Source organism: Psammomys obesus, unplaced genomic scaffold (assembly GCF_907164565.1).
Source record: "Psammomys obesus unplaced genomic scaffold, mPsaObe1.curated_primary_1811, whole genome shotgun sequence".
NCBI classification, from domain to species: Eukaryota; Metazoa; Chordata; class Mammalia; order Rodentia; family Muridae; genus Psammomys; species Psammomys obesus.
Window position 1 is genome coordinate 3,463,958 of NW_026586816.1, and position 27,848 is coordinate 3,491,805.

The 27,848-nt window shown below is 42.9% G+C and overlaps 1 protein-coding gene and 1 pseudogene across 1 annotated transcript in view; both read right to left on the reverse strand.

The window, feature by feature from the left end:
- Window positions 1-330: 330 nt before the first annotated feature.
- Window positions 331-637, reverse strand: LOC129672958 (short coiled-coil protein B-like; annotated as a pseudogene).
- Window positions 638-5,134: 4,497 nt separating this feature from the next.
- Window positions 5,135-27,848, reverse strand: part of Kiz (kizuna centrosomal protein) — a 97,178-nt gene continuing 74,464 nt past the window's right edge. The window contains exons 10-14 of the mRNA XM_055602609.1: window positions 27,204-27,269; window positions 24,542-24,628; window positions 21,398-21,494; window positions 7,499-7,542; window positions 5,135-5,562 (exon numbers count right to left, since the gene is read on the reverse strand). Coding sequence (XP_055458584.1) covers window positions 5,459-5,562; window positions 7,499-7,542; window positions 21,398-21,494; window positions 24,542-24,628; window positions 27,204-27,269 — 398 coding nt within the window. The 3' untranslated portion in view covers window positions 5,135-5,458. The remainder of the gene's footprint in view (window positions 5,563-7,498; window positions 7,543-21,397; window positions 21,495-24,541; window positions 24,629-27,203; window positions 27,270-27,848) is intronic.

A 27,848-nucleotide genomic window follows, 5' to 3' on the forward strand; every position in this document is an offset into this window, starting at 1 on the left:
TCATGTTACTAGGTGATAACTATTCAAGTCACTTTTAGGAAGGGAGATGGAAAGGAAGAAGCAGGAGAGGAAAGAAGCAAGGCAGGAGAGGTGGGTAGTGTACAGAGCTATGCACTCATGGTTTTGATGACTTCTTCACAACATGGTTATTTCTTGTAGATTTTACTAACTAGGCATATGATAAAAGAAAGTACTAAATCAGTTTGATAAACACGGTAATTCTAATTATAAAGTCGCTACATTTGTACATTCCCGTAGATTAACAAAACACACAAACTCAAGGAGTCCTCTGGTAGCAATTAACTTGGCTCTGACACCATCAGAAACAATCTAGAAAGCAAACATAGACACTACAGCCTTAGATCCTATCCAAGGTTTTGAAAAAGAGCAGCAACTCCACAGACAGACACTTAACTTTCTTTTGCTTTTTGTATCAAGGAGATAAACATTACAAGCAGACATGAGGTTTTCTATACATTTCCCAAGAACTTGGTTTTCTGATTCTAGTGTCAGATTTTTTTCCTTAATTGCATCTACTCTTTTAAGTGTGCTGGAGTTTTGACACCCGAGTAATGGCTTTTCATTCCAGTTCCACCTGCTGTTCAGCATCACCTGTGTCCAGATCAGCAGACATCATTTCGGGTTACAATTTTCAAGCCTTTGAAACAAAGGCTTGATCATTGGTGAATGATCTTCACCCAGTTTCTGGAGAAATTGAGGTGGGTAAGACACCTCAGGATAGGACTCTCAAGCAATGTAAAAAAAAATTTCAAATTGTTATATGATCTAGCAACTACTTCTGGATATGCCCACCCTCTCGAGTGAAAAAGAAACCAGGAACATCAAAGAGATATCTGTACACTTATAGTCAGAGCAGCATTCGTCACAAGTCAGACGGTGGAAGCAGCCTGGCTGTTCGACCACGGACAAACAACTACAAAAACGGCCTGTAACCGGGACAGAATGTTCTCCAGCCGCAGGAAGGGACAGGTGTCTGACTGATAGATGTCAAGACACCTAGAGTGGGAAGACTCATCAAACAGAAACTTAAAACATGGTCACCAAAGAGGTGAACAGAAGCTACAGTATAACGCAGGTGTCAGTTTTAAAGGTGAGCGTGCATAACACTATATACCTGCTAACGGTTAAGATGGTAAATTTTATGTGTTTTGTAATAATTTTATTTATTTTTTTTTTGTCTTTTTGAAACAGGGTCTCACATAGCCCAGGCTGGGCTCAAACTCACCAGGTAGCCAAGGATTCCTCTGAGCTCCCAATACTACCGCCTCCACCTCCCAAGTGCTGGGGTTACAGGCAAACATCACCATGACCGATTTTATGTCGTGCTGAGGATTGAACCAGGGCTTCATGCATGCTAGGCAAGCACTCTGCCAACACAGCTACAACCCAGCCCTCACCACAACTTAAGAAAAAGGATGATTTAGCAATTGTGCATGTATAGAAAACAAAACACAGGACAAATAAGTTAGTGGATCCCCACATTCCTCCATGTGTGGAAGCTGCCTCCTCTCAGTCATTTTTGATTCTGAGTGGCTGATGTCAAAATTTCAGTGTCACCCACAGTGCCCGTAGTCAGGTGTTCTTCCCTTTTGTCGTACTTACTTTACTAATGGTATAAACCATTCGGCAATGTGTTTCTCTTTTTAATTAATTGTATGTATGTATGCATGTACTTACGTATGATGTATGTGTGTAGCATGTGCATGCATGTGAGGGGAGGCTACAGAAGGATGTCAAGTGTCTTGCTCCATCACTCTCATCCTTAGTTCCTTGAGACGGGGCATCTCCACTCGAACCTGGAGCTATGCCCAGGGCCGCCACATCCGAGCAATCTTCCTGTTTCCTGGGGCTAGCTGTGCCTATCAGCACACTTGGCTTTTTGTGTGGGTGCTGGGATCCAGGCTCAGAACCTCCTGTTTGTGCAACAAGTGCTCTCATCAACTGATCCAGCTCCCCAGCCTCCAGCAATGAGGGACTACGTTAATAATCCCTCCAGCAATGAACAGTCCTTCTCATTGCTTTCTTACTGGAGACACTAACTTTTCCCAATTTCTGCCATTCCAAACAGCATTGACCTGATTGTTACCTGCTTCTTTTGACAGCTCTTTAAAGTGAGCGGCTTTGGCCAGTAGAATAAGAAAATTTTAAGAGAAGTCACGTATGCCATTTAACACCTTCCAAGAAATGCCTTAAAGATATAGCAAGAAACTGGCAGAAAAAGTAGTGATATATACATATCACTAACACGTGTGTGTGTGTGTGTGTGTGTGTGTGTGTGTGTGTGTGATTACTGCACGTGTCATGGAACGTGCTGAGGTTAGAGATCACCTTTGAGAAATGATTCTTTCTACCCTGTGGACCCCAGGTATCAAACTTGGGTCATCATTCTTGGTATCAACAACCTTCCCCTACTGAGCTGATTTTTATTTTATTTATTTATATTTTATTTTTTGAGACAGGGTTTCTTTGTGTAGCTCTGGCTGTCCTGGACCTGCTCTGTAGACAAGGCTGGCCTCAAACTCAGAAATCTACCTGCTTCTGCCTCCCAAGTGCTGAGATTAAAGGCATGCGCCACCACCACCTGACATTCGCTGGACCTTAAAATGCTATGTTTTAACGCAACATATCCAACATAACCATTTTGATAAAGATCCACTGTAAAATTAATAAACTTTCATGAATTTTAATGAATGTATATATTTCCTGATGTAGATTAGTCACATCTCAAGGAGTCAAAAGTCCCTCATGGCTGGTAGCAACCGTATGGGATAGTAAAGTTCCAGCTCGGCACTTCTCGACCTTCCGAGCGCTGCAACCCTTTAACCCCGTTCATATTGTGGTGAACCCCAACGATGAAATTGTAGTTTTGGGTTTTTTTTTTGAGACAGGATTTCTCTGCGTAGCCTTGGCTGTCCTGCACTCTTTGTAGACCAGGCCGGCCTCGAACTCACAGAGATCTGCCTGATAAGAATTATTTTTGTTGCGACTTCATAAATGTATTTTTGTTGTTATGAATCCTATTATAAGTATGTGATAAACATGTGATATGCAGCCCCGGTGAAAGGGTTGTTCAACCCCAAAGAGGTCGGCGGCCCGCGGGTTGAGAACCACTAACCACTGTTCCAGAGTTTACATCAGGAGTGGGAAGCAAGCTGTCCACATTCCTTAGTGCACTGGTACCGTTCCTGAAGTCCTCAGCACACACTTCAAGGTTCTCCTCAAACCTTCCAGTCTGATGGGTACGAGACAGTGTCGGATTGTGTACTTCTTTTTGTAGATGATCACATTATACATTTGGTTTCCTCATTATGTCTGATTGTGTTTTCTAGAAATTTCTTCTGACACTTTGATTTTTCCATTGAGTTGTATGTTTCTCTTTGATCTTTGCAGATTTTGGTAAACAGGTATCTTACAAATCTCAGTGTTTCAACAATGATTTATATGCTTACATTGGTAGCAATTTTGCCACCCAAAAGTTTTAAAGTAATGATATTATTGATGCTTTCTCTTCTTGAGTTTGTGCATTTTTATCTTTGTTAATTCTTCTTTTCTACAAAGTCATAGTTATAGTACCCTTTTTTTCTTAAAAAAAAAAAAATTCAAGTTTACCTTTTCACATTTAGTACTTTTTCCTCCTGGAATTTCTCCCATGCTAAGGTAAATTCATGTCCTGCTTCGCTATGTGGGCCACCAGTCAGTATGCTCAAGGTTTGCCCATGTGGCACGACCCCCATTTATCACTTACCAGTTGATGGCTATTTATTTCCACATTTTAGTTGCTATGAATAATACTTCTATGGACATTTAAAAACATGTTTTGGGGCATGCTGGAGGTTGGTCTGACGTTACTGGCCCTCAAGATCTGATTACACCCAGCCTTGTTTTATAAACCTGCCTAAGACATACCTGATTGGTTGATTAAATAGCCTATACCGGGGCAGGGCAGAAAGGGGTAGGTGTGGCTAAGGTTCCCAGGCTTCAGGTTCACGAGAATCACAGGAGACAGACGGACAGGAAGAGAGGTAGGACGCCACAATGTGTAATGTAGAGGAAAAACAAAAACAAAACCACACCACCATGTGGGCAGAGAGAAAAAGACAACAGTAATGGCGTGAAGAAGCCCAGATGAGGAATATAAGCAAGTAGCATGGGGTTATGGACAGAAGGTAGACCAGATGAGGAGGATTAATGTGGATGGCATTGGGTCAGGGCTGGAAGATGGATGGTGAGGTCACTGAGCCAGCAAAGGCGAAGTATCTGCCTGGCCCAAGGTCAATAGGCAACTATGGAATCTAACAGGTGTCTGCGTCTTCGTATCTGCGATGGTGGGTCAGACAACACTGCTGTGATCGTCGTAGGGCTAACAAGCCCACACTCGTATTTTTAATTTACTGCCACAGGAGTAGATACCGTTTCTCCTGCAGCGGAACAGCCGGGTCACACAGCCATCTGTGTTTGGGAGCTTTTCTCCAAACCTGCTGAGCCATATCCTATCCAGCTCTACGAACAGCCTGTATGGCTTCTTCACATCTGCACTAACACTTGTCTCTTCAGGGTCCTAGTGGGATCTCTGTGGTTTTGGCTTGCATTTTCCCAAAGACTAATAGCTTTAATGTCCTTACTGGCTAACTCTATCTTTGAAGCAATGCCTAGTCAAACCCTGTGTCCATTTGAGACAGGGCCCATCTTAGGAACTTTTCTACTGCTGAGACAAAACATCATGATCAAAGCAACTTATAAAAGAAAGCATTTAATTTGGGGCTTATGATTCCAGAGAGTAATGGGGTCTGACCATCGTGACTGGCGACATGCCAGCCAGCAGGCAGGCATGGCACTGGAGCAGTAGCTGAGAGCTCACATGTTGACATAACAACCATGAAGGAAGGAAGAGAGCATGCTAACTGGTGATGGCACGGGCTTTTGAAACCTCAAATCCCACCTCCAGGGACCTACCTCCTCCAACAAGGCCACACCTCTCACCCCTTCCCAAACAGTTCCACTAACACAGGACTGAGCATTCAAATGCAGAAGCCTGTGAGAGCCATTCTCATACAAACTACCACAGGGTCTTATGTAGTTGACAGTAGCCTGGAACTTCTGTTTCTGCTGCTGACACTTTTCAAGTGCTGGGATGACAGGGTCTGGTTAGACAGCTCAGGATGGCCTGGGAATTACCATCCTGCTGCTGCCATGGGCCACCACAGTGGCTCCCCAGAGCACTCCCTAGTGCTCAGGACCCTACCTCATGCTAGGCAAGTATTGTACTATTCAACTACTTCCCGGCCCCTATTCACATTTCTATCATGCAATATCACTTGAATTATTGTCTATTTTCCCCTTAACAACTAGAAAACTTAGAAGAATATGTGTATGTTGGGAATTACACATGATCATAGTGACAGTTTGTCTGAAGACTTTATTTCCAGCATGTAACAGCTTATGTGTCATAAAAATCATCAAAATCATCAGACATGTCATGGTCTCTAGGACGTAGGGCAGCTTCAATTTCAGAGTTGCTGTCATCAGACTCTCCCCAGAAAGCTGGAAAAGAAAAGCACACAGCTTGTTAATTTTTGCACTCTGATAGCAGGTTTCCAAAACAGCAAGGAAACTGCTTCATTGGAACACTGGTCTGCTGAAGGTCTAAGAGCACTGTGTCACCTGTACAAATGTACATATTTCATGCTAGATCCTTTGCATTGGATTGTAAGCAATCTTTGCAGAATGCTCTTCTGCTCTTCCATTCTGTCCACCTCTTTATTCTAGGACAGACATTAAAACCTAGGCTACCTGGAATGCCACTCCCCCACCATGGCTGCTGCTTCACTCTTTATCTCCCTGTTTTGGTTTTTATAAGAGCTGATCAGAAAAGGAAAAGACTTGGTGGAGTAATACACAGAAGTGATTGGTTGATCCGAACATCTATCATCATATTTGGGAGGTGCTCTTAGTAACTATGGTAAGAAGAATGGGAGAGTAACCTAGGAAGAGAGGAAGCTGGTGAGAGATATGGGCGCTGGCAGTGAACAACTGGGATTCTGTCCTTCGGAGGATCTCCTGAGAGACTTTGTAGAGCTTTCCTCATAGTGTCCAGTAAAGAGTAAGGCAGTGTTTACCCATCCATTATCTCCCAATCATAGCAGCCAACTCTCTGGCCCCCTGTAAGGGCTGGGCATGCTTGTGTGGCCAGCAAAAGCCCTGGGGCAGAGATGTAACTGTCTCATGGAGAAGGCCAAGGGCACATCTACCAGTTGGAGCTGAGGTGACGTCTAGGCAGCTGAGAGGTTGTGGTAGAGCAGCAAGAGCACCTTCTGCCTTGACAATCAGAGAACTGACGTCTACAGAGAATAACCTTCCAGCTCTTAGATGGCTTATTTTGTAGGACCCCAGCTGATCCTCTCACAGCCTGCTTAGAAAACTATTACTGTCTGCACATTACTGTACAAATGGAAGCTGAACGAGGGTAGGAATCAGGCCACAGTCACGGTGTCAGTGGTGGTCCAGCTCAGTTACACCCAGGCACCTGATTCGTACCTGTGCTCTCCATTACTACTAGTGAGGGGTGGGAGCAAAGGTGGCCAGAGCGGAGCTCCCAGGCCTGGGAGGAGAGTGCCCCAGTGTGCCTGTGGAGAAGGGCTAGAGCATTGCTGCAGGTCGGGTGTTGAAGGGTGAAAAGGCGCTGAGAGTTCCAAGAAAAAGAGAAAAGGAACTTCATATAAAAAGAACAACATGGGGGCTAGAGAGATGGCTCAGAGGTTAAGAGCACTAGTTGTTCTTCCAGAGGTCCTGAGTTCAATTCCCAGCAGCCACATGGTGGCTCACAACCATCTATAATGAGATGTGGTATCTTCCTCTGGCTTGCAGCTTTACTGCAGACAGAATACTGTAGACATAATAAATAAATAAATAAATCTTAAAAAAAAAAAAAAAAAAAGAACACGAGCAAAGGTAGCAGTAAAGCAACCTCCGAAGGCGGTATGGCCTTGCAAGGAAAGAACTGGAACCAGGAATACCACTGGAGAAAATATATATTCTCTGCTGTGCTTGGTGAGAGATGCTGGCAAATATTAAGTAGCAAGTGAATAGAGTAAATCAAGTGTAAAATGCTAGTGGCCAGGTAGGAAGAGGAGGGACTGGATACGAAGAAACTGGTAAGGGTAGCTGCCTGAGACCTACCAGGTATGAGCAATAGATACTGCAGGCGCTGCCCAGAGGACAGGGAAAGAGATGCAAAGCATCCTGTAGGTAGAAAGCACCGATTCTGCTGATCAATTCTAAATAAGCTGCACTAGCACTGCGGGCCGTGCCACCTCCCCACTCCTTCCACGGAAGGTCTTGTTCACGCGCATCTGCATGAGCTGTCTTTGGGCGCAAAGGACAGATCACAGTCCTCACACAAGGACACAGGAGACAAATATACAACGTAACTCTTTTGTGTAAGATGAGGCGTGAAAATTGGTGTCTGTTTATTTCTTACCATTCGACTTTATCGTGGTCACTGGATCCCTTTTGCTTTCATGCCTATAAAATAAGAAGGTGAAAACTGACAGCTGGTCTAATAGTTTTACAGCAAGCAGTTTGGGAAGAAGCGGTGTTGTTTATGGTAAGGAGAGAAGTTTTATATTTCCTTCCCAGGCTTAAAAAGCAATAAAAGTGTCAAGGCTTGAGGCGGCCACAGCTATCTGCTGAGGGAGCACTGGGCTGCCCCAGCCTCCGCAGCCTGCCATGTGCTCCTCCTGGCAGCCACTGCCCTGGCGGGTCCCTGTGTGCTGTAGGCTCTGTTGGAGGGTGATCACAGCAACAGGAGGCAGAGGACCATTTCTGTTTGACAGTCAATGAAAAACACGAAGTGTCAGTGCTTTGGGGCAAACCCAAAAAAACCTGAAGAGAATTCCAGACGTTGGGGAGGAAGTTAAGGTACCTCAGACAAATCAGCAACAATGCTAAGAGTTTAACAAGGGCAGTCACAGTAGGCACACTGTGGGAAACAGCAAGTGTTGCAGGCACCCAAGTTTGGCTTTCTATGTATCCACTAATACAAAAGGCTAGAGTCTACAGCTTTTGGTTTGTACTAGCCCCTCTTCTGAATGGAAGAGGGGAAATTAGTGGAATTTGGAGTGGAATTTCTCCGTGTGCCTTTTCAGGGCCTTGTGAAATTTAGTGAATTTAAAGAGACCTTCTGGGAGCATCACTTACATTTTGTCTTATATCTAAATTCTCCACGTTTCATGCTGAGGGACAAGTGGTCAATAAAGATGTAACGGGATACACTTACTTCTTCTATATAAGGTGTCACCATTGCCCTCTCGTGGCCAGGACGATGTCCATCTTGATGGGAGACCCTTGCAAATCCATGCCCCCTTGGCCCAAGTCTTGTCAACTTACAGCTTTTGCATATGCCCTTCTAATACAGTCGTCATAGTGAAACAGGCTCTCCTGAGAGGCCATTTTCCATGCTCTATAGTGTCTTGCAATACTCTTTTGGCATTTGGTACCTGCTGCTGACCAGGGTCCAGCAGTAGTGACTATGGTCATTCTCCATAAAGAGCACAACACCCTTGTGATCATCCAAAAGGGTCAACAGATAGCCAATAGTCGAGCTACCACAGGGGTAGGCAACAAAAAAATGAGCCTCAAAGAATCTCTTTTCTGTATAGTAAACACACGTACAATGAACCCATGTGGGCTGTGACCCTATTTACCTACTCCTAATACCTGGGTGCTAGATAGCTGGGCCACATGCCGGGAAGCAGAGGAAGAGCAGAGGTAGATTATAAAAATGTTGAGAGGCAGCCAGCCTTCAGACAGTTGTCATCTGCATAGGAAGAGGCACAGGAAGAGGGCCAAACCTGTTGCTATCTGGGACTGAGAAGGCAGAGAGCCTGGTGACAGAGAGCTGAGAGCTGCAGGGTCCCCAGAAGGCAAGGTTATTCTAGTTGAGAAAGAGGACATTTCTGGCCTGGACTGAGGAACGTCTCAATGCAGAAGCAACAGCACAATGTTCCCACAGCTGTGGTGACTACTCTGAGTTCCAGAAACAAGTCCAACGTACATTTGGTAGTGCTACTTGCCCTCTTCTAAAGCAACTTGTAGTCAAATTTACCATCCTTCTAGTGTGGCCTCTACCCCACCAAGAAGGACCATCCTTTCCCCCATCTCAGCAAGTGGCATCCCCAACTTTCTGGTTGCCAATATCCCTTGCCAAACATAGTCAACACCTCTGCCCTGCCAACTTGACCTCCTGGTTATGCCCAAGGCCCTGACCAATTCCTATGTACTTTTACCATACCGGCAAGCAAACTCCTATCTGGATGTTTGCAATGGTTTCTCTGATGCCAACACATGTAATTTGTCCCTCTTTCATTCACCTTCCACTAGGCAGCAGGACTGAGATGCTGGACATGTAAGTCTTACATTTTCTGATGTAAACCTCTTTAATAACTTCCCCACTGTTATTGGCATAAAGACCTAAATACTGAATGGTGCTTCCCAAGGTGAGCTCTCAAACAATGCCGGGCTTCCTGGTTCTGCATCCCCATGCCCCTTTCCACTGGAGTCCCTCATCAAAGTTCCACTTTCCTCCATTTCCTCTGCTAACTGATAAGCTAGCCCTTACCCTCTAGGCTGCAAGTGAAGATCATACCTGTTCCAGCTGGCTTGAGTAACCCAGTGCTTAGCAATCAGCAGGTGCTCAGGAGGAATGAATAAGTGAATTTTACTAAGCATAGGGCCCTACTGACAAGCTCATGATCAATGTTCAATGATACAAAATGTGATCTGCATATTTCTGATTAGCATGTTGTTTGAGTTTCTTTGTCTTCTCTGCCAACAAAGGGGGTAATATCCAGGGGAGAGAAAAAGAAGAAAGGAAAGAAAAGAAAAAGAAAATGCCTCACACAATGCTGTGAATGTGGCCACGGCCATGTGAATGTCCTCCATGCAAGTGTTTGTAACCACTCAAGTCCTCAAAAGCAAGTGAACTGAGCCGGCAGCAAGGGCAGGCCCCACCGTGTTGAGGTGACCCACCGAGCATGCCAGGGACCCTCTTGCTTTGCACAAGATATTCTAGGCATGCCATGTCTCTATGAGGCCACTTGAACTCTCTTTTTCTGTCTGTTCTGTGGCTATGTTGTGTGGCTTTGAATCATTTAAACCATTGGGAGCAGGAAACAACATCAGTGAAATGTGAATTAATTGTACAGTTGATCTTAATTGTCAGTTTTATTAGACTTCTTGCAAGAAACCTATTTCCTAACTACATATGTCATAGTTCATCACTGAGAAAGGTGAGGATGCTCTCAAGTGTTCTCCACTCTACCCTGGTTGTCTTAGAAACAATTATTTTCTCTGTAGAAACCCATCTCTAAAAATTGCTGTGATACTGTAATTCAAGGTCAACTTTTATTATATATAACTCTTAGGGTCAACATCTCTCTTCACAGGTCTCACCAAACATGTAAAGAAAACTGACAGGCATGGAGGAAGAAGAAGGCCTTTCCTTAGAATGCTGAACAGAGTCAACTCTTAGTCAGAGGGAAAAGTAGATGTGAACTCCCCCTTTCAGAGTAGGAGGTTGAGTTTTAAGTTCCAGGCCACATACACAGGCTATCACTCCATCCAAGTGCTTGGAAGCAGACTATCTAATCTCCACAAATGTGAAAGAAATGCTTCTGACTTGTGAGGCTGAGGTTGGCCAAGAATTTCTATAAAACACCTGTTAGTAAAAAGCTCAGGCTTTGTAGGCCATATGGCCTTTCACAATTACTCAGTTCTGTGGCCACAGATGTATGTAAATCAATGGAAATGGTTGTACCTCAATGAAACTTCATGTAGGAACAATGGCACTTGAATTTCATGTACTTTCACATGTCATGGAACAGAACTTTTCTTTGTGCTATTTTTACAATCATTCAGAAGTATAAAAACTGCCAGGCATGGTGGTTAATTCCAATACTGGAAGAAGGCAGAAGGAGGATCTCTGTGAGTTCAAACTCAGCCTGGTCTATATACCAGTTTTAAGACAGCCAGGGCTACACAGAGAGATCCTGTCTCAAAGAAGGACAAACAATCAAGTAGAAGTATAAAAACCATTCAGCTTATAATACAGAATTACTTCTTGCTGTCATTTACACAGTGTTGCTATTAATTTAATGGTATGGGCTAATAATAATCATTATTAGCCCTATAATTATTACAGGGGAATATCAAACCCGCTATCACACTCAATAAAAGACACAGACACCTGATAGATTTTAGAATAGCCTCATCTTACCTGAGGCAAGGCGGATATTAACCCTCTAAACTACCTTTACCTCCCAGCCCCATCCCAGGCTGCTTTCTATCCATAATTCCATAAATACTTGCTTATTCTTCATCTGGGCCAATTCCTCCATTCATGCTGGCCATGGATGCTTCTCTCTCCCCCTAACTCATGATGGCCTCTCACTCCTTTCTCCTCCTCTTCTGTTTCCTTCTCCCATGATCCTCTATCCCCAAAGCCCTCAAACCTTACCCTGCCCTGCCCAACTGTAGGCCTTTTAATCAGCCACGCAAGAATAACTGGGGAACATTCCTTCTCATCACATGGGTAGATGGGATAATTCAACACTCATAATGCCTGTGGCAGGGCAGCAACCAGATCTCAAGGTATTGAAGTCAGCATTTGAATACACAGCACCAGACCAACCCCAACAACGCAGTTTTTTATAGCTCTGGGACACATCAGGTTTGGGCTTCCCAACCCTGATTCACCATGTGCCCGGGGTTGGTTACCTACCACTCCGAGCATCAGTCTGGCTGCTGATAAAAAGGGTCAGCAATGCCTTCTATTAAGTGTTCTATTAAGTTCACTGATGATCCCACATGAGAGCCTGTTGCTAAAGTAGACTTTAGCAAAAAGAGGTATGGCATTTTTGGTACATTTGGATGAAAAAAAGCCCCTGGTCATTCTGGTGTGCAGGTATGAATTCTAAATAGAGTTGACAAAGCATGCACAGAGCAACGGAAAACTAAGGTTTGGGATAGATTGAGAGGAGACAGGCTTAATGCACATCCTTCTTAAGAAGCCCAATAGGTATGAGCCCTTGAAGTAACAAGTCAGACTCTGAGAGGTGGAAAACTGCTCCAGCTGCCTTACTCCAGTGGTGGACATGGCATCAAGTCCAAGTTTGTTTGCTCACTCTGTCATTCTCTAAGCAGGAACAAATAAATGGAATGCTGTAGAAACCATGAGTCCAGTTTTGAGCTGGGGCAGCAGGGAACAAAATCCTAGGTGCTCTCCAAGAAAAGAACAAGATTCATAGGGACTAGCCCACAGAGGAACAATGTAGCCTACAGTTTTATTGTTATAGAAAGTTGCAGCGCTGAGGTTTCAGAGAGAATAGTCCTGGCATTAGTGTAACATACAAGCAGACTGTCTCATTATGTAAAGGTGTAAAGGGCAGGAAAGAAGGCAGAAGCAAAGTAACATAAGGATCCACACAGGCAAGATATCACCTGGCACTTCATATTACCTTCATATTACTCAAAACTGTAAGATGCTAAAAATGGAGGAAGCTGGAAAACTCCTGTAGCTAAGAAGCATGCAAGCTAAAAAAGACAGGTCAAACCCTGAAGCAATAAAAGTGTAAGAGTACACAGTGACACAGAGACCAGGTAATAGAGTGTCTCATGGTTAAAGGGGATTCCTACAGGGTTCCCACTAGATTACAGATGACCTTAACCAGCCATTATTGGTCAGCCCAGAAAGGAATGTTTGTAGACATATCCTGTGTCCCAGAGTTAATCTGTCCTGCTTGAGGCAGACAATTCCAGAGACTATGAACACACACAGTCCCTCAAGCCTCTGGCTTATAGAAAGGGTTGCAGCCTCCCTGCTCCCGGACCCCTCAATCCCTTTGCTTCGTGTGCAGTCTGTTGGAAGTCATACTCTGGTCTCTTTCTGCCTTCCGCCTCAGCATTCTAACACCAAGTGCTAGAGAGACTGGGGAATGGGTGCGAAAATAAGGTTGTGGGTTCAAGAACCTGTAAGCAAGTCTGTGGAACATTTTCTTCATTGATGACTGATCCGGGGGGCAGCCCACCGTGGGTCATTCTACCCCTGGACTGGTGGTTCTGGGTTGCATAAGAAAGCAGGGCAAGCCATGGAAAGTCAATCTCTAAGCTGCATTCCTCTATGGCCTCTGCTTTAGTCCTGTCTCTGGGTTCCTGCTATGAGCTTCTGCCCTGGTTTCCTCAAGTGATAGGCTGTGGCCTGGGATGTGTAACCGAACAAATCCTTTCTTCCCTAAGTTGCTTTGGGTCATATTGTTTATGAAAGCAAACTAGGACACTCATTAAATTGGAAAATCTAAAAGAAACATGTTTTTCTAGACACACCTGGCCTACCAAAACTAATTGGTAATGGCAGAGACTTCAAGACAGCCTCACATTGACTATGGCACGTGAGTGTGGTTATTAGATCGGTCTTCTGAAGACTTTCAATGAAAAGAAGCAAGTGGGGCAAGACAAAATAAAAAAATGTACAGTCAGTTTGAGCAGAAAAAGGGCACAAGGCAAGGTGATGCTGGAAGCCAAGTCCTGTACTCAAGAGGATAAAATAGTTTAATGAAAGGCCTGATGCTAACTGGAATAAAGGGAGTGGTGACCTCAGGGCAAGACCTGACTCAGTTTAGCTTCCACCTTGTGAAAACGAGTTAAAGGACCAGAGCAGGGAAGGGACCAGAAAGCTGGGGCAATGTGGCTGAAAGAGGAGGCCGAGTTCCAGCCCCAGCAAGCAGCAGAACTTGGCAGCTCTGCCCATGTAGCTCTGGCTTAGAGTCAACAATCCAAGAACGGGGTTGTGGAATATCCCTCCACAACTAAAGAAAGCTGCTGAGGCGAGGTGTGTGTCAGGGGTGTCCCTCCATGAAGGCTGAGAAGCTACTGGATGAAGCTGTGAAGGTGAAGCCTGGACTGTGTTGGAGACTCCCAAGATGTTGTAGATGCCAGCTTTGTGGGATACCCACCAACAAGAGCTTCAGATTGAGTGCCACTGCGAGTGGGCTCTGAGGTTTGGCTCTCAGCGCCTGCCTGGCACTCACAAACATGCATAATTCTTCCAGAGAACCTGATACCTTCTTGTGACCTCTGAAGGTGCCAGACATATATGTAGCACACATACATATATGCAAGCAAACGCTCATGCATATGAAAGTATAATAAACACATCTAAAAAAGAATCTAATTTACTAATGACCAGGCTCAGATGGATTGACTGGTCAATTTTACCAGACTTGCAAAGGGGAACTAACACCAATGCTTCTCAAACTATTCCATGAAACAGGAAGGGATCACTTCCAAACTCTTTCTCTAATGCCAGTATTTTCCTGATACTAAAACCAATAAAGGTACAACAACAACAACAAAATGATAGACCAATATCTCTGAACACAGGCACAAAAGTTCACAACAAAATGCTTGCAAACCAAATTCAGTAAGACATCAATCCCCCCAAAATTCACCATTATAAAGCCTAACATATACAAAACAATAAATTTAACATATTTTAAAGTAATTTTTAGTTGTATTTTATTTACATTAGTATTTTGCCTGCATGCATGTCAGTCCCCTAGAATAGGAGTTACAGACAGTTATGAGCTTCCATATGGGTGCTGGTAATTGAACCCAGGTCTTCTTTAAGAGCAGCCAGTGCTCCTAATGGCCAAGCCATCTCTCAGCCCCCTAAATTTAACATATTAATGAATGGACTCAAGACACAAATCACATAGTCATTTTGGTAGACACAGAAAAGACTTCTTACAAAAATCTAACATCCTCCCAGGACAAAAGTTCTACAGAGCCGCAGAACAGGAGGAATGTATCTCAACACAATAGAGGCTATGTGTAACAATGTTATAGCTACAGTACCAAAGCAACACTGTCACAGCACACAGGAAACACTTTAAAGCAGCTGCAGTTAAACCAGGAGAAAGGAAAAGAAGTATTCCTTCTTCACACTTACTAAATGTACTGAAGCTCTAAGCTAGAGCAGGAATACCAGAGAACCAACTAGGAAATGAAAGAGTCTGTGTTTGCAAATTCTATAAAAAAAGAAACCCTGCAAACTCCACCAGAGAACCCCTAGACCTGACAAGCACTTTCAGCAAAGTGGCAGGATACAGAATTAACACACCAAACTCGGCAGCTCCTCATGGATGTCACTAAGAGACACAAGGAGAAACAGGGGAAGCAATTCAATTTAGGATTGCTCCAACCTTCTAAAACCCTGAAAAAAATCTAGCCAAGGAAGTTAAAAGACATTTATAATGAAAACTTTAAAACACTTTAGAGAAACTGATGAAGATACCAGAAGATGGAAAGACCTTCCATGCTCCATAGATTGGTATGAAAATTGCTATTTTACTAAAAGCAATCTACAGATTCAGTGCAATCCTTATCAAAAAGTTTATACCATTTTCCACAGAAATAGAAAAAAAATTCTTAAAATTCACTCGAAAGCACAAGAGATTTCAGATAGCCAAAACATAACAATGCAGAGATAGAGGCATTATCATACCTAATTTCAAGGTATCTCAGAGCTAAAAACAAAACAAAACAAAAACAAACCAAGCAACAACATGGTACTGGCATCAGCACAGACACATAGATCAATGGAACAGAATAAAGAGTCACATATAACTATAGCCACAAGATTTTGGGAGTTACAAATAAACTCGAGACAGATACCTGCAAGCAGGAACTGAAGCAGAGGCCATGGAGACAAACGCTTACTTGCTACACTTCTTACATGGCATGCTCTCCACAGCTTACTCAGCCTGCTTTCCTTCACAAACCAGGACCAGGTTAGCACTGCCTACCTGGGGTTGGGTTTGGCTTTCCCATATTAATCATCAATCAAGAAAATGCCGCACAGGTTTGTCTGTGAGCCAGTCTGATGTGAGTATTTTTCAATTGAGGTTTCTTCTTTCCAAATGACGCTAGCTTGTATGAAATTGACAAAAAAGAACCAGCACACTAAGTGTGAATGAAAATGCCACAGGAAACTTGCTACTTTGTAAGGAAGAAAGCAGAACACATGCCACCCGTGCCTTCAAAAGTATTCATTTTCACTGAGGACAAAGGCAGCAAGACAATGGCACAACTGGGAATACTGGTTTGGGTCTCTGACATGTACCAAGAGTCTACACATCCTCATCAAGGCCATAACAAGTCTATCAGCATTCAGGACAGCAGCCAGGAAAGACCCCAGCAAGGCTTTCCATAAGCATGCCCACTACTTCCTGTTTCCAGAGCCTGTGGGTGCAGATGGAAATGGAACAGTTTGGGAAGAGGACCTAACTTGAAGTGAGCTAAGATTTCCCTTTGAAAATGTGCATAGCTCTCCTATGCATACCATTTGCAGATAACTGGGCAGAAGCATTCTGCCCTTCAGACCGGAATGTGATGCCAGACAGAGGTGAGGGAGGCGCTTTGCAAGCGTCTTGCATAAAGAAGGCGCCTTGAGTGAATGGCAGAGCACACTCTCAGAAAGTTCAGCAGGTACTCCACTCTGCCGATAAACCTGCCACACCAATGAGAAGCTCACAGGACGAGCGGACACAAGGTAGCTTCTATACCTACCTGGGAGTGACAGAAATGCCATGAGACCACTCGAGGGGCATGTGGCACAGACACTCTCTGCTCAGGAAGCATTTGAAAATCGGGTTAACTGAAACCAGGTAAAAGTAGGGAAGGGGTATTCCAGACAAACATCAAAAAGGCCACAGACATGGAGAAACATGTTGCATCAGGGCAATGACATCTGACCTGGTACTGTGAAAGACATGCCATAAGTCTACATGGTAGGCTAGCAAGAGCAGTTAGAATGTGGCTGTTTCAGCTGGAGGAGGCACATCAAAGGGCTGCGTCAAGAGCAGCAACAGCAGAAGAGTTGGGATGGGGGTTGGTACTTACTTCTGGTCCTGAAAGGAGGACAAATCTGAGGGGAAGCCCCGGGGAATATGCTAATGCTAGCAACATACAGACTGACAACTCAACAGGGGAAAATAGCCACATCCCATTAACAAACACACTCAAATTACTGGACTTGGGGTCCACTTGAATTTGGCAATTAAATTCTGCCGAGAATTTAATTTGGATCCTGCCAAGAATACAACTTTCGATGTTGAGGACAATTAAGAAATGGCCCTCAGCATCCTCACCATTCTAGGGCCTTATTATAGGACTAGAGATATCACAGGGCTAGTGGTATGGCTCAGTCAGTGAAGTGCCTGCTGTGAGACATGAAGACCTGAGTTTGGATCCTCAGTGCCCATGTGAAAACTGGGTGTGTGCCTGTAACTCGAGTGTTGTGGGTGGGGATGAGGGGAGGGTGAAATTAATCAGATCCTTGAAATTGGTAGCTGAATCTAGCCAAATGGATGAGCTTTAGGTCCACTGAGAGAACTTGTCTTGAAAATAAGGTATAGAACAATCAGAAAAGACATCCAACATTAACCTCTGGTCTACACACACACACACACACTGTACACACACACACTGTACACACACACACACACGTATGCACGCACACAGAGGCACTCCTATACCAATGAGAAGATGTGGTACCTAGGCTATATTCACAAAAATTTTTGTGGATTTGCAATCAATATTAAAAACTTTCAAATAGCATCTTTAACCGATTTTTCTTCAAAATAGACATATTTCTCAGAAAAAATGTTAGACAAAAAGCAGAAAGAATGAAAAAATAAGTACAAATGACCGTACCAACAATCTCCAGGAATACCAGCTTTAAAATTTAAAGGCCACCAAAGTCTGAGGGTGCTTAAATTGACAAAGTCTCAGTGCCCCCTGATGGCCAGTTGGAATTCCTACAGCACACACTGTAATTTTCGCTGCCCTGGGGGTCACCTTGTTACTTCTGCCCATCAAATAATCAAAGTGATTTTTCTTAAGCAAAAATTTTCTGTGCAAGACAAATAAATAAGTGTATAAGTTTATAACACTTAATGTGGAATGTTTAGGAAGCTTCTAATTTAGTAAAATTTGAGCTCAATGCAGTTTTCCTAAGCTAGAGATGGAGAGGGGCACTTTCATAAAGGTACAAAAAGGACCTCCAGGAAATTTTGGTTTTTGTTTCAAGGGACAACTAGCGTCTAGTATTTTTATACCATTCCAGGGAAAATAACACAGATGACCAGACTAGAAAGAAAAGCTCTGGCCACCATCTGATCATCAGCTGTAGGCTGGTGCCCTCCGCTGGCCGCTCCCGTGGCTGCAGGACTGGTAAGGAAGGCCACCCAGGGTGGCCCTGCTGAGGGGTGCGGGTGGCCTGGTGACTTTTAGTACCTTTCCCCCAGGCTATTATGTTGCAAGAACACACTCCTTTCTTTTGGCAAAAATCTTATCTTGATTCAACCAGAAGGCTGGAGGGAACGAGTAAGCTGAACTTACACGGGAGCTCTGAAGATACACTCTCCATTAAATAAATGGATCCTGGAGAGTGAAGCTGCTTCCTGGGGAAGGTAAAGAGAGACAATGTTTGCAGAGGAGAGGACGCTCTGGCATGCACCCGGAACAAAGGGAACAAGTGGTCTTTACCCAGAGAACAGCTTCCTATTAGGACTCACTCCTTCGGACATCACGCCTTTCATCCCCACTCAACCACAAAATGATTTTACTGAAGCAAATACAATGGTAAAAAAAGATTTACACTGAAAGAATCTTTAATAATAAACTGTTGCCGATCGGCCTACTTGCCCATGATTTATAATACAATAAACATCGGATTCTATTACGGCTCAGACACTGAAGCCTCTGCTCTACAAAACGAATATGAAAGCACAGGGACCCTGCCACCGTCACAATGAAATGAGCATGTATAAATGTGCTAAGAGTATCTCTTTGCATCTTTTATAGCTTGTGTGTATTAATCTGTAACGCTTATTAAGAAAGTCATTGCTATGCAAAGCAGCACCCAATCCCTTTCTCTGGCTTTTCAACAGAGTGCACTGTTTAGCCAATAGGAGAGACCCTCTGGCCCTCATTCTGCATTCATCACAGGCAACATTTGCACAATGTATCTCTCAAAGGCGGCTGAAAAGAAGGCCTTAATACTCATGTAAACAACTGCAAACCAATTACTTAATGAATCAGGCCCACACATAATGAGGTGCAGACAAAGAGCTATAAATGCATTTTTGCGCCCAAGCCCCTGCTTTAAAGTAAAATCCCTCAGCTGTAGTTTGGGCTTAACTAGCACATCATAATTATTGTCTCTAGGACATCAGAGGAAGCCATTTTTTTTTTAAGGTCCAACAGGATCTTTTTTTTTTTTTTTTTTTTTTTGGAGGTTGCTCATCAGCTCACTAACAAAATAGAGCAAAGAAGAATTTTTAAAAGTGCTACAGCAGCGCAGCACTGTTATGTTTATTCTCAAGTACTGGGCTTCGAGACCACTTGTAAAGGCAATAAAGCACAAGGAGTGACTGCAGTAAGTGGGATCCTTAAATGTAAGCCTCTAAGAAATTTCAGCGAAGCCAGGCACAAACTGCAAAACCTGAGCTCTCCAAAGCGCAGGGCGGGGTGCTCACAATAACAGACCGAGCTCAAGAACCCAACCGTTCGAAGAGCACACCACACCACACTCACCATTTCAAAGCCTTCCATGCTGGGTTACTGACAAGTGTCTAGTACCAAGGGTTTCTGGAAGACCTTTTGGTGGGTTTATTTTTCTTAAAGGGGAGTGATGAGATTACTTATGATTTATTAGGAAATTGACTTCATTTGCCTGACTTTAATCTGTAGAAAAACAAAGTTAAATTTTATTCTGGTGAAATGTGGTCGGGTGTGAAAATGTCCTACATGATACTGTTGCTTCTACGTGTGTTTAAGAACTTCCCAAAGAACACACATAAAGAACTTGTTTTAATGCCAGGTGGCAGTGGTGGCAGACACCTTTAATCCAGATCTCTGTGAGTTCAAGGCCAGCCTGGTCTATAGAGTGAGTTTCCAGACAACCAAGGCTACACAGAGAAACCCTGTCTTGGGGAGGGGAGAGAACTTGTTTTAATGCCTATAAAATATAATGGCGACAAATACTTCTAATAATCTTAAACACTAAAGAGATACCTTTTTAAGCCAAATGGTAAAATTAAAACTGGAAGCTGCAGAATTTACTACCTTTAAAAATTACCTTCAGAGACCTAGAACTTAAGTTTATCGTACAAGTAACCCGAACAATACAGTACTTAACACCCTCCCAAACTCAGCCAGCTCCTACTTTCCCCAAAAGTATGAACAGAACCAGGTAGTAAAGGTAATTTCTTATAAAACAAAGAAGTATTTTGGATACTCATCAGGCTTCTAAAAGCAAAAATTTTAGAAAGTCAACCTATCCAAATAGTGCAGGTCCTAAAATATTGTAATACTTTTGTAAAATAAAAATGAACAGATTTCTTTCCCATTTTCATTTCCTTTCAATATGACATTTCTGGGTCAGATCGTTTTGTTACCTGGACATTACACACAGCAGCAGAAATGAAAAGGTCATGTTTTAACATTTCAGCAGGGTCAAGTAGTAAATTCAAAGGTAATGCAATCATCTAAAGAACACCTTCGCAATGAGCAAGGCTATTACAAAGGAAACTTGCTGGGCTGTTTGAGATAGTATTTAGCCCAAAGTAAAGGAGTAGGCGCTGCTTCAGGCAATTATTCGGATTCACATTATAAATGCTTCCTAAGGGACTGGAAGTCACTATGTGATTGGTATTGGATGCTGACGGCAAACGCAGCACACAACTCACTTACTGTAGCTCACAAAACTTGTAAAAAGTGTTACATTTTAACAAATGTAAAAAGATAAATTCTGTTCTTTAAGGAGAATAAGCAAGAACACATCAAAAAAAGGAACGAGTAATGTGGCTTAAAGACTTGGTTTTAAAAAGAAACACCACACACAAAAACTAATACGGAGCAATTGCCTGTTTGTCTATCAGTTGCCTTAGAAAGAAGAAACAGGCCACTTTATTTCTCTTAAGGCCCGATGTCTTCTCCCTGCCTTTTCCTGACAACCTCCTTTGTGTGGTCTCTAAGCAGTCCTACTGCGAGCAGCTGTAAACGCTAATTTGTGGTTCACTGAGGTGTCAATTGAGTCTTAAACCAAGGAAACAACAGCTGCAAAACAATACTTGGCTCTGGTGCAAATATTTTCAAAGGTAGACTAAAGTTTCAACTGTTATTTTAGATAAACAAAAAACCCAAACCATAACCCTCCATCAAGTCACACAACAACATAACATGCAGCCAGGGCTGAATTCATTGCGTAGTGACATTTCTCATCTGTTACTGCTATTCAGAAAGGCTTCCACGACTTTACCTTGACAAAGGACTTCCTTCACTAGACGAAAAACTAGCTTCCGAAGCGATTTTGTGGGCTGTCTTTGTTTTCAATGTGTTGCTGCCAATATCCAAACCTGTGACAAGCACAAACAGGACAGTGAGAGTTAGCCACCACCCAGCCACAAAACAAATGTAGACACAGTCTCCCAGTAATTTTAGAAAATCAAGAGGAAGATTCTGTTCAAGCCACAGAAGGTTTTGAGTCTGGGACGAAATACTCATAGGACATTGAAAAGAAATTTTCTTTGTAAACTAAAAACAAAACGAAACAAAACCCAAAACTATTCCAGGAGTTCTGTACTATTTTTGCTTTAGTTACTCATGCATTTTGTGTGTGTGTGTGTGTGTGTGTGTGTGTGTGTTTGTGTGTGTGTGTGTGGTATGGGGACTGAACCCAAGACCTCCTTCAACTGTGCTACACAAGCATATGACCTAGAGCTAAGTCCTTAGCAAGCTCTGCTTGAAATGGCCAAGATATATACAGACAAGCACGGGTTGATTAACTCACTTTTTAGGACAGAGGCAGGAATGGCTCACGGAGACAACAGGCGCCAGGAGCCAGTTCTCAGACATAACTGATACTCCTGGATGACAGGCACCCACACCAGCTACTCATAAGCCCTTTGGCTAAATCCTGTTTCTCATCCCACAAAGAATAAATTTCCACTGAAGCCATAAGGGCTACTCTCTCAGCCTGTGCTGAGGATGCTGATACACAACACAGCGTTCTCTCTGGGATGAAGGCTGAACTGTCCCCCACTGTCTTCAGCCTCGGAGGTTCCTGCTGCACATCTGCTTTCAATGGGCAGTCACCCCAGACCCCAGACTGAGAGTGCACAGACATCCCTGCCACAGGCTTGCTGCACTCTAGCCTGTGAACGCTTTGCTTGCATGTAATCTGTGTAGCAGAACAACTCTTTCAGCCCCATGTTCACATTCAGCTCAAACAACTCTCCACATTCATACAGGACAGGACTTCGGGTTATGAAAAGTGGGGCTCAAAACTGAAGTGGGTTTCCTCAGTAACAGATCTGGAGACAGAGACCCAAACATCTAACTGAGAAAGGAACTGAAACATGACTGCCTTTAGGAGTGAGAGGTGAAGGTGATTCCCAACCCTATTGCCTGTCAGGGCTGCAAGTTTCCCTTCACCCTCACAGATGTTCTTTGGCGTCTCACAGGACAACAGAAGTGGGAAGGCAATGGACAGTGAGTGCAAGGCACTGTCATCTCCAAGGGCAGCCAATAGCATCGGAAGCTCCTGCCCAATACTACCCCAGACTACCGGGGCCCTTCAAGTCACCCAGCATCACTGTGAGGTGGGCCGAGGAAAGTGAACCTGCCCGCGCTTAGCACAACCTGTGAAGTGCTACTTAACATACGAAAAGCTTAACGATATGATCTACATACACTGTGTAAGTATGTGAGCTGTTCCAAGATTAAGCATTATTTGAAATAAGCTATCACCATATTAAACAGTTGTATAATTTTCATAGATATCCAAGAGATGCCAGTTGCAAATACTTGGTTTTTGCACCTCCCAATCAGGTACCAAAATACACTTACTAGCTGGGCAGTGGTGGTACATGCCTTTAACTTGGTAGGCAGAGGCAGGTGGATCTCTGAATTCAAGGCCAGTCTGGTTTACCACGTGAATTAGGACAGCCAGGGCTATAGAGAGAAACCCTGTCTCAAACAACAACAACAAAACAACAGCAATAAAAACAAACAAAAACAGAAAAACAAAAATACACTTGCCAAAAATATTTGCATAGTTGTCTTCTTAACTATGTTCATCTGCTAAACAGTTACGCTCTGAGCAAGACATTACTCTCTTGAGACCTTGGACAAATATCTTCTAAGACCTGTCTCAATTCGGACTGTATGTCTGAAATGTAAAAGAAAGATGATGCATGCTAAGATCTTTCCAGAGCAACAGGGACTTCCTCCAGGAGAGAGGCCCTGCTTTATACCTCAAGAGACTATGGTTTCTACCTTTTCGGAGTTAAATTGTTGTCACCAAAATGGCTGACTGTCCCCAGGAGTTTTTTACTTCCAGGTCTGGGATGGGTCTTTAATCTAAAGTGGCTTAACTGAATCCTTAATGCAACCAAAATAAATGACACTACCACTAATATTACCTAAAGACGTATTCTCCAAATACAGATAGTTCTGATGCACCTAAGCATATATCTTGGAAAAAAATCTGTCTGCGGAAAACAAGTTTGAGACAACTGGAAATCTGAATATGATCCAAGAAGTACATGACATTAAGAAATCACTGCACAACGCTGATAGGAAGAATAGAGTACGGTGATCATAGGAAATTAAAGGCGCTCTGAGCTGTAAAGATGGTCGGTAGTTAAAGATGCTTGGGTCTTCCAGAGGACCTGGGGTTCAATTCCCAGTACTCCCATGGTGGTTCATGATCAACTGTAACTATGGTTCTAGAGAATCCAACACGTTCCTCTGACACCCATGGACACCAGGCATGCACATGGTACACAGTCACACATGCAGGCAAACCATATATACACAGAAAATAAAACATGTAAACCTAAAATTAAGTCACTGTATACTTTCTCCTCTAATACACACCTCTTATAAAGAGTGTTAACTTGAATAATACATAAAAAAGAAAGTATAATAAAATGAAAACCACTAAAATAGTAAATGTACAGTGGGAGAATATAAGAAAACTAAATTTGAAATAAAATTGTAGATTAAAGGAATTATATTTAGACCTAAATGTTAGCTTTCTTGGGATTTACAGTCCTTTCATTATAAGAGAGGACATGGACAAAGCTGCCCATCTGATGACTGAGGGATGAGGAGATGTAGGGCAGAGAATCTTGGAGCAGCTTCTGTCCTGGTTGATGAAAAGATGCAGGAAACACCAAGGAGAGTCATCGCGTCTATGAGAGCTATTGCCATGCTGGGTCCCGTGTACCCAGAAGGGAGAATCCTTCCAAATGCTCATCTGCTCGGGTGAAAGAGTTCTTGCTCACTCAAACTCAGGACCACTCATTACAAAGCAAACCATGCTTCTTTCATTATAGTCCTGGCTGCTACCCTGAGCTTCCTGCCATAAGATGAAAGTGTTGAATCTGCCCCTACTTACTTGAAAATTGACTTCCAAATCTCTCTTCAGTTTCATTTGAATTATCCTGAAGGGTAGACTTCTTCAGTAACTGGTAAGCTTTTGTTTCTATAGACGAAGAAAAGCAGAGAAACATTCTACTTTCAACTATTTGCAACTGTTTCTTACATTCTTCTATGGGGCTAGCATTTCTCAGATGCATGTTTTCCCTAATTAGGTCTCCTGTGAAACCCAAGTTGGCTTCAAATTTGCTATTTCCTACCATTACCTCCCAATTGAATGCTGCAAATAAAAACTGCATTGCACCTAAATTTTAAGACCCAGGGACAAATTTTCAGAGCTTATTTGCACTTATTTCAGTCATTTAAGTGGATCTGGGTCTACACACAGATCACTATTAAAATGAATAGCTTATCTCCATTCCAAGCCTGCATAAGCAGCATCCTGGGTAGGCAGGTCACTCCAGGGTGCTCTAGGCCCTGAGTCTCAGGCCCCTATCCTAGAGTGTGTGGCTCTAAAAGAGGGGAGGGAGAATGCAAAGATCTCAGGAAGGGCAGAGGCAGTAGGTCGGGTTCAGTGAAAAATCTAATCCCAAGGGCTAAGGAGAGGGTGCCTGCCTGCAGACAGCAAAGCTGTGTGTGCAGAGGGGTCAGCGAAGCTTCAGCCAAAGGTACATGTTAGATGCTAGGGAAAGCTCTCACTGAACACTACCCGGAGAGGCTGTGTGAGCTGGGAGGTGCTAAGTGTTATGGACCAGCTTCAGACTCTTTTCCGGCAAGAGCGTACTTTTTGCTAGAGGTTCTCCACCCCCTAGATATAGTCTAGGAGACTTAGCCAGGAAGCCAACTTCACAGTGCAAAAAGGCCAAGCAAGGCATGTGAGTTTTTTGGTAACTTGGGCCCAGGCTCTTCTGGAAGGAAAAGAGAGAGTAAGGAATCAAGCAGTTAAAGCTGCAGTGTGCTGCCTTGCCCACCCAGTTATAAAATGAGTGGTAACATGAACAAGGGAGAAACAGTAACGTGCAGAAGTGAAAGCGAGGCTGCTATAAACAAAGGCTAAGGGCCAAAGCATCTAACCTAATCCAGGCTGGAAGTAAGGCATAAATCTGACGACGAGGTAGGTGTTAAAGGCTTGATGTACATAGCAGCCTGTGTCTTGGAACTCAAGGGAAACACTTCTTTCATTTGTAATGTTAATCACTCAAAATTATAGAGTAATAAAAGCAATTAGATGAAACTAACATTTTAAAAGAAACCAATTCTCTTCGTACACAGAAACGTTATATGTTTATGCATATTCAAGTTTTTGGTTCTGAATCCTGCAGTCAAGCACCAACTCTATATCAAATTTTAGCTTAAAAAGTAGAAAATATTGCAATTTAAAACATACAACAAGGTAAAGGGTCTATGTCCCATGTAGTATCCAGCCAATAAATTAAAACCTAGCCTGTTTACTAATTCCAGGCTGATGACACAATGAGATAAATATATTTCCCCCACTTTGTTACATAAGCTGCCAGAACACAATCATCCATCTTCCTGCAAAGCTGAGGGGTCTCTAATACCCCCCCCCTTTTTTTCTTTTTGATATGCATTTTGGGTCTAGGAAATAGAAGCAGCTAGAGAAAAAAAGGTGACAACATGCTGAATGAAGGGGGTAGGAGAGAGATGACGCTGAGGAGGGGAAAAAGAAAAAGCCTCAACTTCTTATCTTTTATTCTCTTTTATATGCAAATGTACACCTGCTAAAATACTCCTAAATCTACAAATAAAAAGAAAATATCTGATGAACAAGTGCTTTTAACAGCCCATTACAAGATACACATGTGTTTCACCAGTCTCTAAGGAATATATGGAGGCAAGGAATCTGCCCATTGCTTTTGCAGAAATCCTTAATGAAAAAAGAAAAAAAAAAAAAAAAAAGAGTTGGGTCTGGAAAGGACTAACAAAAGGAGATACAAACAATACTATCACCATAGCAAGGAAACCAGACCTTGAACCCACATAGAACTGGGGCGTTCAACTAAGGATGTATAAGTACTGTTCCTATATGAAGTGGGTAGAAATTTTAAAAATTAAAATTGAAAAATGCTTTCTGTGTAAAGCCCGCTAAGGTGCTATTTATAGTTTTTATGTATTTTTACACGTTAAATTTTTTTTCATGTTATATTAGATGCACTGAAGATGAAGCAAACCCAGTTGCTTTTGCAAAATAACATTAAAAGCAAAAGTTATATTTCTAAAATTAATTTAAAAGATACAGGTTATCATTTTAAGTCCATAAATTAAGTATCTACTAATCTACTCAAATAAAAATGAAAAAAATATTTAAATATGGGTGCCTATACAATTCAGAAAATATAGAAGATGCTTGTGTATTTAGACCGAGGAAAAAAGGCTACGCACAGGTCTATGGGTGCGGGCAGCATCAGCATGAGTCTGCCCAGGGAAACCTCCACATGCGGACCTCCTGTGCTAACGGTGTTCCCCAGAGACGTGGCTCAGCAGATCCACTGTGAGGTTTCTCTGCTTTCTTCATGAGTGCTGCTGATGCACAAGGAACACTCCTAAGTCACAGGGGTTGCCTGTTGCAGCCTCAGACAAGAGATTTACACTCTACTCTTAATTTCTGGGCAGCACCTCAACAATTAACCCTAAAAATAAATGCTGGGCATGTCACTGACCTTTCATAGCTGCTCCCAAGCTGAACTGAAACAGTTCTGAGGGCACTAGATTTGCCTCTCTGTGTCCTTCAGTCCCACATCCGCCGATCCAAACCAAACATGGATTAAAAATATTTTGGAAGAAAATGTGTTAGTATTAGGTATTTACAAACTTTTTTTCTTGTCATTACCTCCTAACGTACAATATTCTGTCCCATTTACATCATATTAGGTGCTAAAAGTAATCAAGAGATGATTTCACACATGTGGAAGGAGATCTGTAAGCCAGATGGAAATAACAAACCATCTTATCTACAGGAGTTGAGCATGTGAGCAGTTTGGTATTCAAGGCAGGCCTGGAGCTTATTCCCCTTGTATATGAGGTAACTGTACTTCCTGCAAAACTTCACAACCAAACTGCTTGCTGCTTACCACTGTTTAATCACAGGAGGTTAATTTTCGGCTCTCAAATTCAGGGGACCTTTAACTTTTAAAAACTTGAGTGCTCTCTGTTAAAAGCTGGGTTTTAATGGTACATTCCAGTGGAAAGAATGGAAACATTCTTTCCAGTGCTGGCAACTGAATGCATGGGCTCATGCAAGCTAAGTAGGAGCTCTACTACTGAGTTACATTCTCAGTCCAAAACAGTTTTATAAAAACATTTCT